This window comes from Epinephelus moara, chromosome 1 (genome assembly GCF_006386435.1).
Source record: "Epinephelus moara isolate mb chromosome 1, YSFRI_EMoa_1.0, whole genome shotgun sequence".
NCBI classification, from domain to species: domain Eukaryota; kingdom Metazoa; phylum Chordata; class Actinopteri; order Perciformes; family Serranidae; genus Epinephelus; species Epinephelus moara.
This window is the reverse complement of record NC_065506.1, coordinates 33149271-33167013: the sequence shown is the minus strand read 5'-3', so window position 1 is coordinate 33167013 and position 17743 is coordinate 33149271. Positions and strand designations below refer to the sequence as shown.

Sequence of the window (17743 nt, the reverse complement as noted above, 5' to 3'; positions counted from 1 at the left end):
CCATTGTTAAACTACAGCCTGGCACAAAAACTGTTTTGGTCTCTATAGCTGAATTCCCTATTCATGACAACTGTACTTTACATTTTATCGAGGCTTAGAGTTACGCATAAACAAGGGCATGGCCACTTTGAGGTGTCACCAAAGTCTATAATCCCTTTCGAACGTGCACTACAAACCTGTAATTATCAAGACATCACCCGAAGGAATTGTATGTGAGAACGGAGATGCCCAAATCAGTTGAGTCAGACATTAAATGAAATTTTTCCTGCCAACTCCCTAGCACAAAGTCTGTGTAATGTCGGATTGAGCCCATGCGTAAATAGAGCAGGTAATTGTCCGAGTGGGCATATGGATGACGTTTCTATCATGCGGCTCATGCAAAACCTGCAAAAAACAAGACAAAGACAGCAACCAAAATGTCTAACTGGAGAGAAACAGGATCTTCTGTCATTAAAGGCCAACTCAGATATCATCAGACAAATTCAAGGAATGGCAGGAGACTCTGTTGCTCATGATAAAATTATGAACTGGCTACGTGACCACAGTGTATTCTGCTTCGTGTCCTGCCTCATGATGACTTTACCCATGCGCTGCCCCCTGCCTTAACCAAATGGACTATTCTGCCACACACAATCTACTGTTGTCAGCTGCATGTGTGAGAGGGAAACTCCAGACAATCTGTGGACCTGATTCTCTGGACACTGTCCGGACTTCATGAGAAAATGGCCTATAAGTCAGATCCAGCACTCGCTCCTCCAACTAACTAGCTCCAACCCCTGGTCCAAATATGGTCACTTCTGGCTCCAAACAAAAACAAGACAGCGATGACCAAAATGCCAAACTCAATGCTTCAAAACATGAGTCCAGAGTTCCACGTAAAGAGGTTTACAGACTTCATAATTTGGGAGAAAACAGAACACTGGTATTGAATCAATACTCGTTTTGATTTAACAATGTTGGTACTGGGGGGTAGGGGTTAAAATTACTGCTCCACTAAACTGTCAAATCATGCAATTCTCAAAATATGCCACAAAGGCCTTTGTAGCTTCCTTTTAATACATGCATTGCTATACGTTTGTTTTTCATACTGTATTTCTCTACAGGGCTTTTTGTTGTGACAACACACTGATGTCCTCTCTGCAGTTAGATAGTTAAAAAAAACAATGAGTAAAGGTGGAAAATGAGGTTGAGCACATATTTCCCAAGAGACTTCCCTCCGATTCTCCATTTCTTGTTTCCACAGCTCCAATTAACAGCTTTGGTACCAATTAGTAAAATCAAGCCTTGCCTGACACCAAACCCATGGGGTTATATGTGTCAAGAACCAGTGCTAGAGCTGGAAAAAAAAAAAAAGTTAGCAAAATAAGCGTGAATCTCAGTTGGGAATAATTGGGGCGATGAGGTTAAATGTCTCCGTTCTATGTGTTCTATTCCCTTTAGACTGTTATTTTACACATCCCTTTCTAAATACGCAGTGCTTAAAGACATAATTTCCTAATAAATTTCAGTCAGTGTTGTCTTGACATGTTTACACCGGATCTCCTGTGCACATATGTGGTTTCAAATACATTCCCCGGCTCTTTCCTATAACAGAAAAAACTAAGATGAGCAGCAGTTTTCCTCTCGCGCGCTTTGTCTTCCACACTCTTCCCCAGATTCATCTCCTCTTAAGCATCCTCTTAGGATAATGAGGTGTATAGCTCCAGATATGGCAGGAGTATCAATCTGAACTGCACAGACAACCTACAGGCCTTGCCCAAAGCCAACATGTTTATTAGAATGCCAGGGATAACAAATGACTTAACATGCATCCCTCTTTAATAACCCTGTACACCTACAAGATAACAATAACAGAGATGCCACACTGAGTGCTCCTTAATTCAATTAAAAAAAGCATGGACGATGAGCATGCCGTGTAAAAAGAAGTCCTTGAGGCAGTGATAAACTTCATAGCTGAACATTTCTGTGAGAGATGCCAGATGGACATTTTATGTGAATCTTGCGCTTAAAAGGGGAGGCTGATTCAGAGCCAGTAAAGTCTCATTTCAGTAAATTCTTACTTTTCTTCCACAGCACCATTGTAAATAATGCATGAGCACCAATATTGTACTTGAACTTGTTCGTGCATAAAATGTGCAGCGAATGCGTTGCTAAGTTTTTTTAGTGGACTGTTGAATTCTCTCCTTGGTATGTAGCTGAATGTCTACTTCATATTAAGGGAGATGTATCCATTTATATGTTTGTTTGAAATGTTACTATTAATGGCTTATGTACTTGGATTTTTCAGCTTAAGCCCTGTTTCCACCAAGCAGTGCTGTACAGTTCAGTTCAGTTCGCTTTTTTTCAGTTTCCACTGTGAAAAGTTGTGGTACCAATGAAACCGTTCTGTACGTCCCCATTTGTGGTCCCCCCTCTGTTGGGGTACCTAGCACACAGATCTGGTACTAAAAGGTGGAGCTGTGAACACTGCAGTCCATTGACTGCTCAATAGCGGATGGTCACTCCGCTCAAGGCCGAGTTGTGGCTGGTCTTAGGCGTATGTAATGACTGTTCATAAGAGTTTCATCAATAGACTCTAAATTAAAATGAAAGGATATTTTGCTGCCTCTTGCAGCAGCTGGAGTTGGAGTAAAAAATAACTTCATTCACTGGGCCGACTGTCGGCAACTTTTGAGAGGGAACATTAACTTGTAATGTTACTCAATGCATGAGCTGACGACTCGAATCCATCAGCACACCTTTAATTTCACTGTGACAACTTTGACCATCAGTTTAGGTTTTATATGACATTCACTTTTAGTAATGAGTGGATCTTCAAGCGTTCATATATATATATATATATATATATATATATATATATATATACATATACACATATATACTGTATATATATTTATAGAAATTTTGACCGGGTTATATGAACGTCATATATTCTTATCCTTACTCAGAGCAAAAAAAAGCATTGCGGAGCATTGTTCCTGTGGGCTCCGGCAACACTAAACCCCTGAGCTTGCCTTAGAAGGACTAAATGCACAAACCCTCTATTTTGAAATATCCAATGGAGAGAGACTCTCACTGCAGCCTGTTCTATTTTGTTCTGATCTGAAAATGTCAGCGTGCAACCCCGTTCTGTAGACGATAATCAAGACGCAGACGTCCATCTGTGTCACTGTTTGCGATGGAAATCCTAGGGTCTAGTTACCATGTCTAAAGGGTTACTTTTGGTTCCAAATACTGAAAGTGTTTGGTGGAAATGGGGCTTTATATTTCAAATAATAGGAATGTTGAACATCCTTGATCATTATTCAGAGTGTCCTTAGAACCTCAAACACATATTTAAACCGGTGTGCTTTATCATGTTCTTACACAGACTGATATATCCATGTTTGAGCTATTACTATTCATAACTTGACTATGTGATATGAACAAGTTTGTTCAAACCCCTGGCTTTATTAGTGCAATACACAGGGGTAATGTAAATCAGTGAAAGCAGGACTATGGAATATAAACATTCCAAAAACGTCTGCCACCCTATTTGAGTATTTCACTAATATAAGGACAAGATAGCCAAAATAGAAGACTGCATGCTGCTGTGTCACCGTCAGATGCTTTGTATGCCCATCCATTTGCCCTGACCCGCTCCCTGCCTACGGTGTTACATCGTCACGCTACTTTACTTTGCGACTGAATGAAAACAAAGAAGCTTTTTGAAGCTCTTTGAACAATTGACCAATGTTGCAATTTCCCATGTGAAGACAGTCTATTCTTCGGACTAACAGCCCCCAAAGATAGATGTAGAGATAGTGACCCCAAACATCACATGAAATGGTTTTTGCCTTTTAGAAAATCACTTGATTTATAAACAAAAATCCATCCTCCTCCAATTGTTGTCTGCACTAAAGCGAGAGTGCACACTGCAAAGCAAATGAGGAGAGCCTTCTGGCAAAGAGCTGCGGAGAGCGGGTGACAAGGAGCACGGCTTCACATTTTCAATTATAAGAAAGTGTTGGTGATGTAAATTCAAGAAATAATGGATTAAATATAGTTATTTAGCATTCAGTGGAATTGTACGCTATAAAGCATATGACCTTTGCAGAGGTTGTTCAGTAAAATGGAACAGTTTGCTTCCTGCATCTTTGTTTGTGTGTCCACTGTGTCTGAGGCTACACTGCCTGGATTTTGACAAAATCTGAAAACAAGTATGTGTCTTATCACTGTGCTGTCAAAACCTCACTAAATGACCCCAAAGTGCAAGAGCTACGAGCCAAACAAGGTAGCATTTATTTCTATCTCTCATTATCTCTGTAAAGACTAATAGCCACGCTGCCAAAACATTAAGATGTACAGATATGCTAAACCACAACAGCTGTTTCTCAAAGCTTATTTTAAGATGCATGAACTACCGACACTTGCCAGTTGCAAATAGGCTACATATTCCTGAATGAATTGGCAGAGACACAGAGGGTAAAACAAGTCTGCAACTGTTGTGCGGTAAAGGTCACTGATAATTAGGACACTAATTAATATGTGACCCTGCTGTCTGGCTGACCGGCTGTCTACCTGCGCCACGTTAATCATTTTAATGTATACAAAGTATTCGCTCTTACTCTCTGCCTCTTTGTCACACACATGCACACACCCATATGGGGAGAGTAGGCTGGATAGAGAGTGTTATACAATCACAGCAGTGGAAGTTTTCTCATCATTTTTCTTACATATAGAGCAAACAAAGACATTTTCAATTTCTGGATTCCTTTCCACACATGTGCACTTCTGTGTCCGCCTTACTCTCCCCATGTTGTGCTCAGAGAAGCGTATCCCTATCCAAGAACCTGGCCCTCTCACTAATGTTCCTCCTTGTCAGAGACAAAGGGGTTTTAAGACTGGAGGATTTGGCAGGCTCTACCACTTGCAGGCAATATTTCAACCCATCCATCTAGCTAGGATAATAGAGTGTCCTTGCCTTTCAACGCCTGGAGGAGTGACCAGTTATCACAAGCCACCAGCTCTGTTGTTAATAAAACAGGGGATGGGAGGATCGGGTTGAGGATGAGGATAAAAAGAGAGAAGGATGGAGGCGAAGGGTAGAGGAGAAATGAGTGCATGTTATTTTGACAGACGCCTCGCGAAGGTAAAGTTGATCGCGGTCAGCAGTCAAGTTACCAAGCTGGCAGGAGTTCTCTTTTAACATCTTAGCTTTGGTTTGTGTGAAGATAAATTTAGCCCCATCACATCTCTCTTCCGACCGCGCAGGGGGGAGAAAAAGTGAGGAGAGGGGAGATGAGAAGAATTGGAGTGGAGAGGTGGGGCATGCAGTGTTAGGCTGATCTAGCTAATGGCCAAACTGACCTTCAGAGAAAGTCGAACAATAAGAAGAGTAAGTAGTGTGTCATACAAAGCCACTGCGGCTTAATCCAGGTCGTTGCCATTACTCCTGACTTCACTACTGCCTTCTGATTTCAGCAAGGTTTCCACTATTCCACTCACTCACAGAAAGTACACATATGTCATATTGTAGCTGTTCAGGTATCATCAATCTAACATGTACCATTTGAAAGCTATAATATTGCTTAGCATAGCTGGTCTAAACATTCTGTAATGTTTTATTAACCACATTTTCTGCTGCCTTATAGACCCTTTTGGGGCCGACATCACAATGACGTCATTTAACCAGCTGGAGGCAACACATGACTCGCCACCACAGGGCTGTAGGCTATAGGAGTCTTAAAATGTTGCCTTGTTGTGTTCCTGGAAGCCAGAATAGGAGCAGTCATGGCTCAAAACTAAATTTTTTTCACAAACCAGCCGCCACTGCCCGTCAACAAAAACTAAGACAACTATGGTTAAACGCCATAAGACAAAAGGACTGGACGTAGGCGATCATCAAAAATTCTCGCATGTCATAGGTTAGAGAAAAAGTATTTACTGTTGTAGGGATGAATAACGATTTGTGTATTGGGGGTTATCATGTCTACCTAATAAGAAATTGGGGAGGTTTTAGGAAGGAACATTGGATATTTCTGCAACACTAACTTTTTAGCACATTAGCTTACGTTAGCTTCGGTAGAAAAACAAACTGGAGGAAACCGTTCAAGTGTCGTCCTCCTTGTAAGATTGGCATAGTAACCAACCACAAAGCCGACAATCCTGTCAAATCATCCATCCACTGAGTGAGAGCATACGGGTCGGCCAGTCTGGTCCTGTTGTTCAGTGTTTACATATTCAATTAACACTCACAATCCCGGAGAGTGAGTGACCGGACATGGTACGTTTGTAAATTAAGTCTACAATAAAATGAAAGCCCTGTCCGCACCTTCACATTAGAGCACCTAGAGGGCGCTCAGCTACTCCGAGAGTGTGGCACTCTGAATAACTGAACGGTACACAATGACAACGCTCCAAATTTACTTACGGTCCAGTTTGTGCCAGTGTGCACTACGTCACTTGGAATGAGTATTTCTGAATGCACCACTCTCATCACCTGCCCCCACTGTCTACCAACAGAACTTGCTAGCTATCACTAGCTAATGTCTGTGGAGAACTGTTTTGCCTCTAGCTAAGCCCCGCCCCCCAAAAATGACCAACAGTAAAAGGTTCTATTGGCCCCTTGTGAATATTGTTTCATGAAAAGGCACAAACACAATACGCCTCATGTACAAACAGTGCAAGACAGAGATCTGGGGTTAAACTGTGCGTACAAACACTTTCTGCACAAATCTGGGATGGATCAGTATTTTAACTGAATTTTTTCATACTCTGCGAACAAATTTAGAACTGCCTCACACACATACGCACAAATGAGGGCTCGTAACCACACGACTTTTAACTAAACTCATAGCATAGTAAACCTGCAGTCATTAAATAAAGTTTTAATGGCCAAAAATATTCTGTTAAACTGTTAATTTACTAGTGTGTGCATTTATTTCAACCTCATCAGTTATTATTCAAGGATAAAATATAATAATATTCCAGTCTTAGCTTACAAAAAAGTATTATGAGAATGTTCATATTGAAATGTAACAGTTTTGGTTTTTATTGAATTTACCTGTAATGACTGTGACTTGTGAATTTTTAGTGCCATGAAATTATTATTATTAGTCATTTTTTTAACAGGCATGCTAGATATTTAAGAGATTCTGATCTACCTCCATGCAGGTCCTAAGATAGTTTATATTGCCTTACTGGAAGATACTACAGCTCGTGCCTTCAGCAGAGACCAACACATGTTTGAAGAGAGTGACGAACAGGTTATCAGCTGCTTCCAACATTCACAGACGCTCAGTGACGGCCCAACACTGGTGAGTCAGGGCCTTAATATGTGCGCAGAAACAACTCCACCACTTTCTCCATGACACTTTCCTGGGCAAACATATTTCCTTATATATAGAAGTGGTGGCGTGGCAGTATGCGGATTTGCAAATAGCAGGCACATGCCTATCAATTTAGAATGATTCTGATTCGTTTGGTGCTGAGAACAAAATTAGCCAGTGCGCACGTGTCTTGAATCAGACAGTAATTCTGCATACACACCTACTGTATGCGCAGAGTAAGATCAAATCTACACACATAGCGTCCAATGACCCTGAACAGGCCACACACAGGTGTAAAAATAAAGCATTAGTATATGAAAACTTACTCAGCAGATGACAGAAGCACAGTGCAAGCATTCGCGGATCGAACACATCTGCCTGCAGTAACCACTACAATACATAAATCTATCACAAGCAAGAGCCTGTGTGAATCCGCCCTCTTGGATTTCATTGATTGCTATGTGTGTGTTGGACAACTGGAATCACCCATGTAATATAAGAAGCGATGTAGATGATGAGGGGTAGGATAAGGCGAGTACTACAAGCAATGAAAAGCAAAGTGTGGGTGGGTTTTGTGTGTGATTTGCAGTGCTGGGAAAAAAAGAAAAGACAGCTAAAAATACCACCAACTATTGAGACAGCTTGTGTTATTTAGTAATGGCTGAATGTAAACAAATTTAGCTTCCCCAAGGCAGAACTTTGTGGCATAATTTAAATTCTTTAAGCTAGCTTATGCCTCAACATAACAAGAAATTACTATAGTCTTTCTCATCATGAATAGAGCATCGGTGCTCAGGAGGCAAAAAGGCTGACTAAAGCATAGTAATGTATAGAGGCAATATCATTTGGAGTTTTAAAATAGAGCAGAACCGGTTTCATATAAAGTAATATCACCCCCGGCCTTTCCTCTTCTCTCTGGTTTTATCACATTTTTCCACTCTGCAGTCCGCGGAGCATTTCTCTGCTGTGGCTGATTGAGACATAGTCTCAGGAAAACACACACAATGACAACTGCACCTCTCCTAGGATCACTGCTGAATCTCACCTTAAAGTTTTCCTGTCAACAGAGCCTGTAAAACATGCAGCAGTTTCCAAATCTGAACAAAAAAAGCTTTGTTGCAGAAAATAACATTCCTGTACAAAGGATACTGTGGTCTAGAATCTAGGTTTCTTTTACGTGATTCATGGAAGGCTATTCAAAATGTTAACGTAGGCTTGCTGCATACTGTGCTGCAAGGTACTATTCAGAGAAAGGGCTCAGGGAGAGTTCTTGGTATTATTAAGAAAAAAATCAAAAGAAACATTTTCTGAAGGAGCCACTCCTCCGAACACAGACATAGCGTGTGGTAATCTGTTTTCTTTAATTTCTTTTAGAGTCATTTTATTTTGGAGATTTAATACAATGATTTCAATTCCCCTCTTTATTTTTCTAAACAGTCGCAGTTATTGTGAAAAATCAAAAAGGTGACCTCTGAAAAGAAAACATAACAGATACAAAATGCTACTACTTCAGGTTGCAAAGGATTCATATCCAAATCCCAAAAGACATACAATATACAACAGAACCACAAGTAAGGAAACATGTCAAACCAAACTCTATGACTAATACAGGTATCCATGGGTCAATCAGTAGCAAGAGCATATATTTGGTGCCAAAATTAGATGTGAGACATAGCAAATATGGCTTTTTGGCATTTGAAACGTCTGCACTAAATAACACTTCCATCATGCATAAGCTGTAAATATGACACCTTCATACTGGTTTCATATTTTCTGTAAATATGACACCTTCATACTGGTTTCATATTTTGTTAACATGATAATGATAACTAGTCCATATCCATTGAGTACAGCATACCATACCATGACTTAGTCATACCAAAAATTAGAAAAACAAACAAACATTGGGCCACAGGGGGAGCCACAGCGATATGTCGCATTTTAGCCATTTTTAAGCATTTTTCTGTTGTTATAGCGCCACCCAGTTGCTAATTAGAGTTAAATTTCTCCAGTCACCTTGAGGCGTCCTGTTCTACATATCTACCAAGTTTAGTAAAAATCGATATGGCGGTTAGGCCTAGATAAGAAATTAGCTCTCTAGCGCCCCCATTTTGTTTGATGGGGTCAGTAATGGAGGGGTCCCCTCAGATTATGTGTGGACATATGCCTACAAAGTTGCGTGGTGATCGGTGAAACCCTTGAGATGTTATACACCTTTATGTGATGAGCCACGCCCTCCGCAATATTCATTGCCTTATAGAAGCTCAGTTTTAGTAAGTTTTCCAACTTTTGCCAAGAGGGAACTTTAGATATTGAGTTTCATGCAGATCGGTCAAACTTCCTAGTTAGAGATCGATTTTAAGTGTTTAAGTGTGCAAAGTTTCATGTCTCTATGACATACGGGGCATGAGATATGCCCATTCAAAGTTTGCAATTTCAATCGTTGCTATAGCGCCCCCCTTTGGCCAATTGGTGTAATATTGCTTCATTCACATCCTCCCATGACCCTCTACCACTGTGCCAAATTTCACTTGGATTGACCAAAAAACGCGGAACAGACACACAGACAGAGTTTTCGTCATTATATAGTAAGATGCCCATGTTGGGTCAAACTTTTGAAACACTGAATCATAATTACACTTTTTTATGTTGCCTTTTTTTTTTGGTCAAAAGTAGAACTGCTGTGCAAAAGTTAGGACCTAAATCTAAATCTGAAAATTGGCCTGGAAGAAGAACACAAAAAGTTGTAGCCCATTTACTGCTGTGAAGTTTGCAAATTGTATCTTAGAGGGCCCAGTGTGATATTAAAGTTGTAATTCTGGCTATTGTGCTTCCAAACCCCCTGCAGTCTTCTGTTTCGTCTCAGCTCATACCCAAATATGATTTAGCACTCCATCACAGTCTCTTTCAAAGGTCCAAATACTGTCAACATTAATAGCTGCAAGTGTCTGTAGCATTTTGCTAATGTGATTTTCCGGCTTGGTCAATAAGTACATTTTACAAAGTAATGCATTTACCCTATGTGTAAACCACATAACTGTATTCGCCATTGGCTGATCTTCAGCCTCCGCAGTGACACCCACAAGGATTGTTTTTGACAATGTGCCTAATGTCACCTTGGTATGGTAGACGCTTGCAAAACTGCTACGTTACTATATGAATACTGAAAGTGGTTGTGAAGTGAACTGTCACTTTTGAAGGTCACAATTTTACAAAACCTGTCCACAATTACACGAGACAAGTAAAACCTCATATATGCTGTTTCATCTCCTGTAGAGCAACAATAAAGTAACTCTACATAGGCAACATGATCTCATCACTACTTGTCATATAATGCTGCTTGGGCAGAGGCCTAGGTGTTACTACGATGATGCCAGGGACAGCCTTTTGCATTGTATCAAGACATAGACGGAGTCAGCAGTTAGGTTTGGGCAACAAAATATTGCAGATGTCGCTAAAAAAAACACCTGACTTTGTGTGGCACAAACAGCACAACCAGTGTTGTTGTTTGTTAGTCTCAAACACCGGTCTCCTGGGTCAAAGTCACGTATTTGTCAGACCCATCCATCTCCCCTTTTCCCCCATTCTGAATGGAGTAACATGCTCAGGGTGCTACAACTATTGCTCTGAGCATCTAAAACTGACATGGATCAGTTTATATTGGAGTTGGTGGAAAGTCAGATACATCTCACGCTGACACTAAATGGGAGACACTGCCCAAGCAGCGATTCTGACGATCTGCAAGTGAGACCCAGCTGGCATATGTTCCCACTAAACATTGCAAAAAAAAAAAAAAGCATCATGTGGTGATGGGATTACTTTCATTCCCCTTCCTTTTTGCCACCCACATTTTTTTTTCAGTGAAATGATCTAACATTCGATTCAAATTGCCATTAAAAGGTCTGTAATCAAAGCTGATTAAACTTGCAAGTACTCTGAACACCATTCATCTCAAAAACCTTCTCTCTGCTAGCTCAGATGGTACTACCGCCTCTCTCGACTCCCTAGTCATGACTTGGTTCAGATGTTTCCTCAAACTCAAATACCCACTCGACAGTCCTGAAATTGCAGAGCCTTAATAACTGCTGTTAAGACTTATTTATAGTTGTGCAAAGACTCTATGCTGTAGCTCACACAAGTGGCCTACACTGCTGTGAGCATTTTTTGTACTTGTTCAGTGGTGTGTCTGTGTTGCACCTCCAGAAGGCTAGTCGGCCGTGGGGTTTCTGTGAAGCGCTGTAAAGTTTGATTGATTTAACAACACATCTAAAACACATTAAACACGGCTTAATAGCGATAATATCAAACACAAGTACACAAATCAGCTTCATTATAACTGGCAAAGTTCATAGACAAAACATTTGTCTTCTGCTAGACACATTTTCCAAACAAATACAACATACTAACGTTATTAGCACAAGCCTATGGCATTTTATATTGCATAAACAAGCCTAGTGGCTAGCGGACTTTACTCAACTCACGAGGCCAGGATATTTAACGCAAACATACTTAAAATGGCATTAAGTGAGGGCTTTATTGTCTTCACAATTAATTGTTTCTTATCGGTCATTGCGATGTGTAGTTACATTTCTGGGGAGGTGCACATCAGGCTAAGGCGGCCATAGATACAGCGTCGACTCAACGTAGAAGTGTAAATCCAGCTCTAGGTTCAATATCCAGCATAACACAATAATAATTAAATAGTAACTTGTCAAAAACAATAATGTGCACACCAACAGGACACGCTAAATGCTAAACAGCCAGAATACAGTGCAACTGTACCTCGTGAAACCAAATAGTAATGAGGTCAGTCACTCATTACTCATGACATGACATCCGTCTTACTTTTTTCATTCTTGAAAGAAGCAGCTGAAGCTAAATTTATATTTCTCTAAATTGTCTTCTAAGCTTATTTGATATTGTGAATTAAAAAAGGAACATCATGTATCACAGTTCATTTTAGTGGCAAACAGAAAATCCTTGGGGCATACAGCTTTGATTATTTTGGAGTCCCTGCACGCCGGTATTGTAATACATTGGGAAACTCCAGTGTTCCAGACACTGTTAATAAATATACATGGCAGTAAATATATTGATCCCTTTGAATCTGGGGACCACAGAGTGAAAAACTCCCAATAAATCAATGGGTCATATGCAGTCTACAAGGTGACTTTTGCAGTTTCTTAAGGCATTCATCCTGCTGCAAAACAACTATTCTAGCAGATGCAATTTGTTGTGTGTTGTGACTAGTTTGCAAGAGAACCTCAAGCATCTTTTCCAGTCAACATGACTCTTGCATCAGATTAACTGATTAGCGAAGGTGTCTGTGTGGCCAAGGACTGTTCAACAGTCAGCCGGCAGTTTCAGCAACCATGGGAGGGAATAATTTCAGCCAGCTGTGCCTTTTCACGTCAGCTCTTGCCACTTTTCCGACCCCTCCCTCACCATACAACTCCCTGATGCACTCGGAATGACAGAGGAAAGGAAATTATCGAACACCAATACAATGAAGCTGTCTGGTAACTTAATAGGGCTGCTGAGTAGGGGCACTGTGGCCATCTTGCTTTGAGGCGATAATGAGAGTCATCATTCCCTCTTGGGCTGGAAGAAAGGGGCCTCCTCTGTGGTGATGGTGTGTGAGCATGTGTGTGTTTATGTGTGCACGCGCACGCATGTGTTTGTCTTTGAGCTTCTTCGAGTCCGGTGAGGCCCAATAAGCAAACAACACAGTGCTTTAACGAAGCCAGAGAGATCTCCCGTTGAATACAGCTTGGGAGAGATCTCTGAGAAATTCTGTTCATTAAATCAGGCTAAAGTCCAAATATTGACTTTGTAAGCTTTAGGGAGACACAAAACATAGACTTTCCCATATATCATATTACAGGTCCCTCAACCATTTATATGTTCTGGGAATATGTCTCAGGTTTATAAAAGGAAGATGTTTCACAGCAAAGATAAAAGTCGCATTTGTTGATGGAACTCAGCATGAATTATGATCTAATCACAGAGGCCGCAAAGACGTATTTGCACGTTACGAGATGCTGTGTTACCACTGGACTGGTACTTGTCAGAATAACTTAAATATAAAATATAAAGCAGGATATCTCTATGTCTGTCTAACTGTCTGTGTGTATCGCAGACTTTATGTAAAGCTGGACAACACGACAGCTCCCTAAAAGTAAAGCCAAAACATCTTGATTGCCCCATTGGTGGCTGGCCGCAGTAAAGGTCATAAACCCTGCCCCCTCCATGTTAGCAAATGCAACATAAGCCAAACTTAGAGATCAACGTCACATCAAATTAGTTTCTCCCAAAGCCTGTTTATGTTATTAAGTATATTACCACGCTGATGTATGTTCAAGTGTTCATTTTTCTGATGTTTGTTTTTAATTAGTTACTTGATGCTATAAAAAAAGGGGGTTTGATGTCATAATTGACAGCCATGTGGGCCAATCGATCAACAGTGCTGGTCGAGATTGGTCGAACGGGTGTATGGGCTGGAACTCCATACCACAGCGATCATTACTGCGCAGACTCTGGCCCCAAATGACATCCCCAGCACAAGACGGCAGGTGCCTAATCCAAGATAGTTCGGCTTCACTTTTCATTTTTATACAGTGGGATTAACTGAAGACTCAAAACAGTCTAGGGTCTGTGCGTAGGTGTGGGGCCTCCCTACTGTAGTGGTTAGAACCCTCGTCTACCAGGCGGAGGTCCAGGGTTTTGAATCCTGCTGGGGTCGACATAAGCAAAGGCATGCAGTCGCAAGAATGTTCCCACCACCGAATCAAACAGGATCAGATTCCTTAAGGAGGCTTCAGGATAAGAGATTAACTCCGGAATCTGAGCCTAGTCCTCAACGCGGGCACGTCTGAAGCCCGTTGTAGACGGGAGGTTCCAGACATAAAAGCGGATTTGGTCTGTACTGATGTAGCGAGAATCGTTCATCTGATCCACTTCACAATAGGCAGGTGTATTTCTTTAGACCCATGGATGTGCAGGGTCAAATTTGGTGCAATTTTGACACGTGGCACATTTAATATCAAACTTTAAAAATCAAGCAAACAGTGCTTTGTGCAGCAGCGGGGGCAGGACTTCAGTGCTGAGTTCACTTTTGCTGCTTGATAAAGTAACGTTACAAGTGAACGTTCATGGAGTCAACGAGCGCAAGAGGCCAGCTTAAATTGTGTAAGTATGGCATACTAACTATAAACACTATTAACATTCCCGCCAACGAAATATCTCCGCTAATTAAATCCATGCTCTACTTTATTTCCATGGCGGTTATGTCAAAGTAAGAGACTAATGTCCCTATTTGGAAATTAATAGCTCCGTGTATTTCATCAGTGTTTCTGACCATGAGTGGCCGCGACTTTGGCGTGTTTTTCAGGGACAAGATTTAATGATTTTGTGAATAAAAAGCAAACAGCCATTCTCTAACTAAGAATGTTGGTATTGGCAGTGACAGAAGAGGTACTCAGAACTTTGGTTTTCATGAGTGGTTCTCAAGACAGCTGCAAGCAGCATCAACCACAGGCCCAGCAAACGGGCACTGCACTAGTTCATCAAACTTTAAACAAAGGATATTTCCCTGTTTATTTAAATCACCAGTGGGGTTTCCATTTGATGAAATCGCACAAATTCAGGAACAATGTCTACAAGCAGCTTTGTGGACATTAAAGGGAGTCCTAAGGGATACCATGTGAGATATTTACACCTTGAGCTACTGCATCTGTAGTCCTTTAATAAGCATTCTGATGTATTGTATAAGACTGGAGAGGGAGAAAAAGGGAACGAAGAGGAGAGAAAAAAGGAGAGAGTCTAAGGACATCAGTTTCTCAGCACTCTAGTGTAGATCAGGCTGGCAGTGAAACATTACGGTATGATTGTGCAGTGCTTGCTTTCACTTTGTGCCCAGTATACTGTAAGTTGTAAGTTTAACATAGTTAAACATGGCCCGAGGAGAGCATGTGTGAAAGTGTGGAGGGGCAGAAGGATTTGGCAGGCCAGGGTCAAAAGGCATTTTGCGCTCGCAGCCATGGATGTATTAAACAAGGAATGAAGTATTCAAACATGGCAGTCCATTTATTTCAAAGAAATCTGCACACCAGGCTCGTACACAGAGAGAGACGTTTCGGCTTTCTACTCCCATAATGCATGCAGATTGGAGTCGTTCTCTCAGACTGTTGATCCCAGCCCAAGGGAGTTTGGGTGGGAGGGACATCACTTCCCTGTGTTTACACTGTGTCTATACCTCTGTCTTGTTAGCTTTTTCCCCATTTGCTGATGGTGGTCCCAAGGGAGCACAACAGGTGATGAATGTTTAATGTAGGGAAAACTGGGAGTACGACTAACGAGAGTGTAACTACAAGACAATGGTTTGTAAAACAGATTCCTGTCTTCTAGCCTTCATAAAAAAACACACATATATCAGATATATCAAATCCACGATGCCCTCACACAAGGTCAAATGCACTGATCAATAATTTGCAAGCTATGTTTGCATACGTAAAGTTTTTCATTTTAAGCCTATAACTAATATGAGTGGTTCACAACATTTGCCCTTATTTGTTGTGTATATATATCACTTAGCTACAGTTCACACAACAGTAAGGAAAGGGCAGCTGCAATCTGATATATGCGTACAATAAAGAGGCACACACATGGCTGACATAGAAGGGAAATATTGACTACTTATTTAAATCAATAATTCTCTATGGATTCACTGATGCCTATGCAAAGACCTGCAACTTAGACTGAGAAACCTCAAACTTCAAGTTTTTTTCCAGTGGTGGAATATTGCACACACTGCAGAGAACACAAAGGATATATAGATATAGACAGATATAGAAAGAAAAAAGATGCAGTAGATAAAGCAGACGAATCTCCAACCAACACTGTGCATAATACACAATGGTGAGTAAGGAATTTACAGACAGCAAATTATTCCTGCATCATGAAAGGGCAAAAATAAATAAACTTGGCATTGCTGTTCACAGTGCAGGCAGAATATGGCGAGGCTGCTAGTTTACAAGAAACCCTCCCCATGTTGATACACTGTAGTTGATAACAGAGAGTAAGAAAAACTGACATCATTAAGATTCACCAGTGTGCGAGCAAAGCAACACAAGCAAACCTCCTCCAACCCCCAGATGACTATCAAGCACTGTGTTTTCTAAGCATGGAGGTAATGAGACAAATACTTATTACTCAAGTAAAAATGGCATGAATATTAGCATCGCATTAGGCCTTGGACTTAATGATGTTGTAAGTACAATATGTCACAGTAACTAAGAGGCAAAATATATTTAAACAATGTATAGGGAGGAAGGCGAAGATATGGAGAAAGCAGAGTGTATTTCAGTGCAGTATTTCAAACAGAAGCATGCCTAAGCATGGATGGAGTCATGTAATGAGGAAATGATACTGAATCCAACAAATCATAACTGAGCTTAACGTGCCATTGCGTGGGATGGTGAAGCAAAACTGCTGTACAACATAATTTGACTTTATTAAAAGTAATGACTTGTGGTAAGTGAATCTATGGTGATCGTTTAGTGAGAAATGGGACCATCAGTACTCACTAAAGGGGTGCAAGGGGTCCAATATTCAGGGTTCAGCTCGGCTCGCGGACGGAGGTCCAGATATTCAGGATTCAGTTCAGTTCGGGCACGAGTTAAAGTTCCCTTCATGGAAGATTGGAAAAGAAAGTCTGTTAGAATTGCTGGTCTAGCTTTGGTTTATTTGTTATTCTGTTTTAAAGGGACAGTTCAAGCCAAAGTCAAAAATACATATTTTTCCTCTTACCTGTAGTGCTATTAATATGTACAGATTGTTTTGGCGTGAGTTGCTGAGTGATGGAGACATCAGCTGTAGAGATACCTACCTTCTCTCAAATAGTGTGGAGACCTAAACACTTGGCTTGTGGTGTTCAAAGCACAAAAAGAGGGCATTTAAAAAAACTCAACAGCAATGTCTCTTTCCAGAAATCATGACCCTTCTGCATGGTGATACGGTTGGTGGGTGTAGTTTGGTAGAAAGAAAATAGTTCCTACGTTTAACTGCTCACAACAAGATCTGTGGATTATCTTGAGTAGCTGGGTCATGATTTCTGGAAAGAGACATCACTGTGCAGGTTTTTAAATGTATTTTTTGGCGCTCTGAGCACCACAGGCCGAGTGCCATCTAGTTCTGTTATATTCGGAAAAAAGTAGACATCCCTACAGACACTTGGCAACTCACACCAAAATAATCTGGACTGATAAATAGCACTACAGGTGAGAGAGAAAATATGCACTTTATTATTCGGGGGTGAACTGTCCCTTTAAGATCTCACAAACCCAGTATATTTCACTCATAAACATATTATGATGTTAAATGCTGAAAAAAAATCTAAGTCCTTCTTTTTTTAAAAGCTATTTTACTGCCCTCAA

General features: G+C 40.8%; 1 protein-coding gene across 4 annotated transcripts in view; it reads right to left on the bottom strand.

Moving 5' to 3' along the window:
- The window catches only part of LOC126393385 (protocadherin-9), a 317522-nt gene that overhangs the window by 215618 nt on the left and 84161 nt on the right, over positions 1 to 17743 (bottom strand). For 3 of the 4 annotated variants that reach the window (XM_050049530.1, XM_050049547.1, XM_050049554.1), the window contains exon 3: positions 16895 to 16996. The exons of the other annotated variant lie outside the window; for it this stretch is intronic. In XM_050049530.1, the coding sequence (XP_049905487.1) occupies positions 16895 to 16996 (102 nt within the window). The remainder of the gene's footprint in view (positions 1 to 16894; positions 16997 to 17743) is intronic. 4 annotated transcript variants of the gene reach the window in all.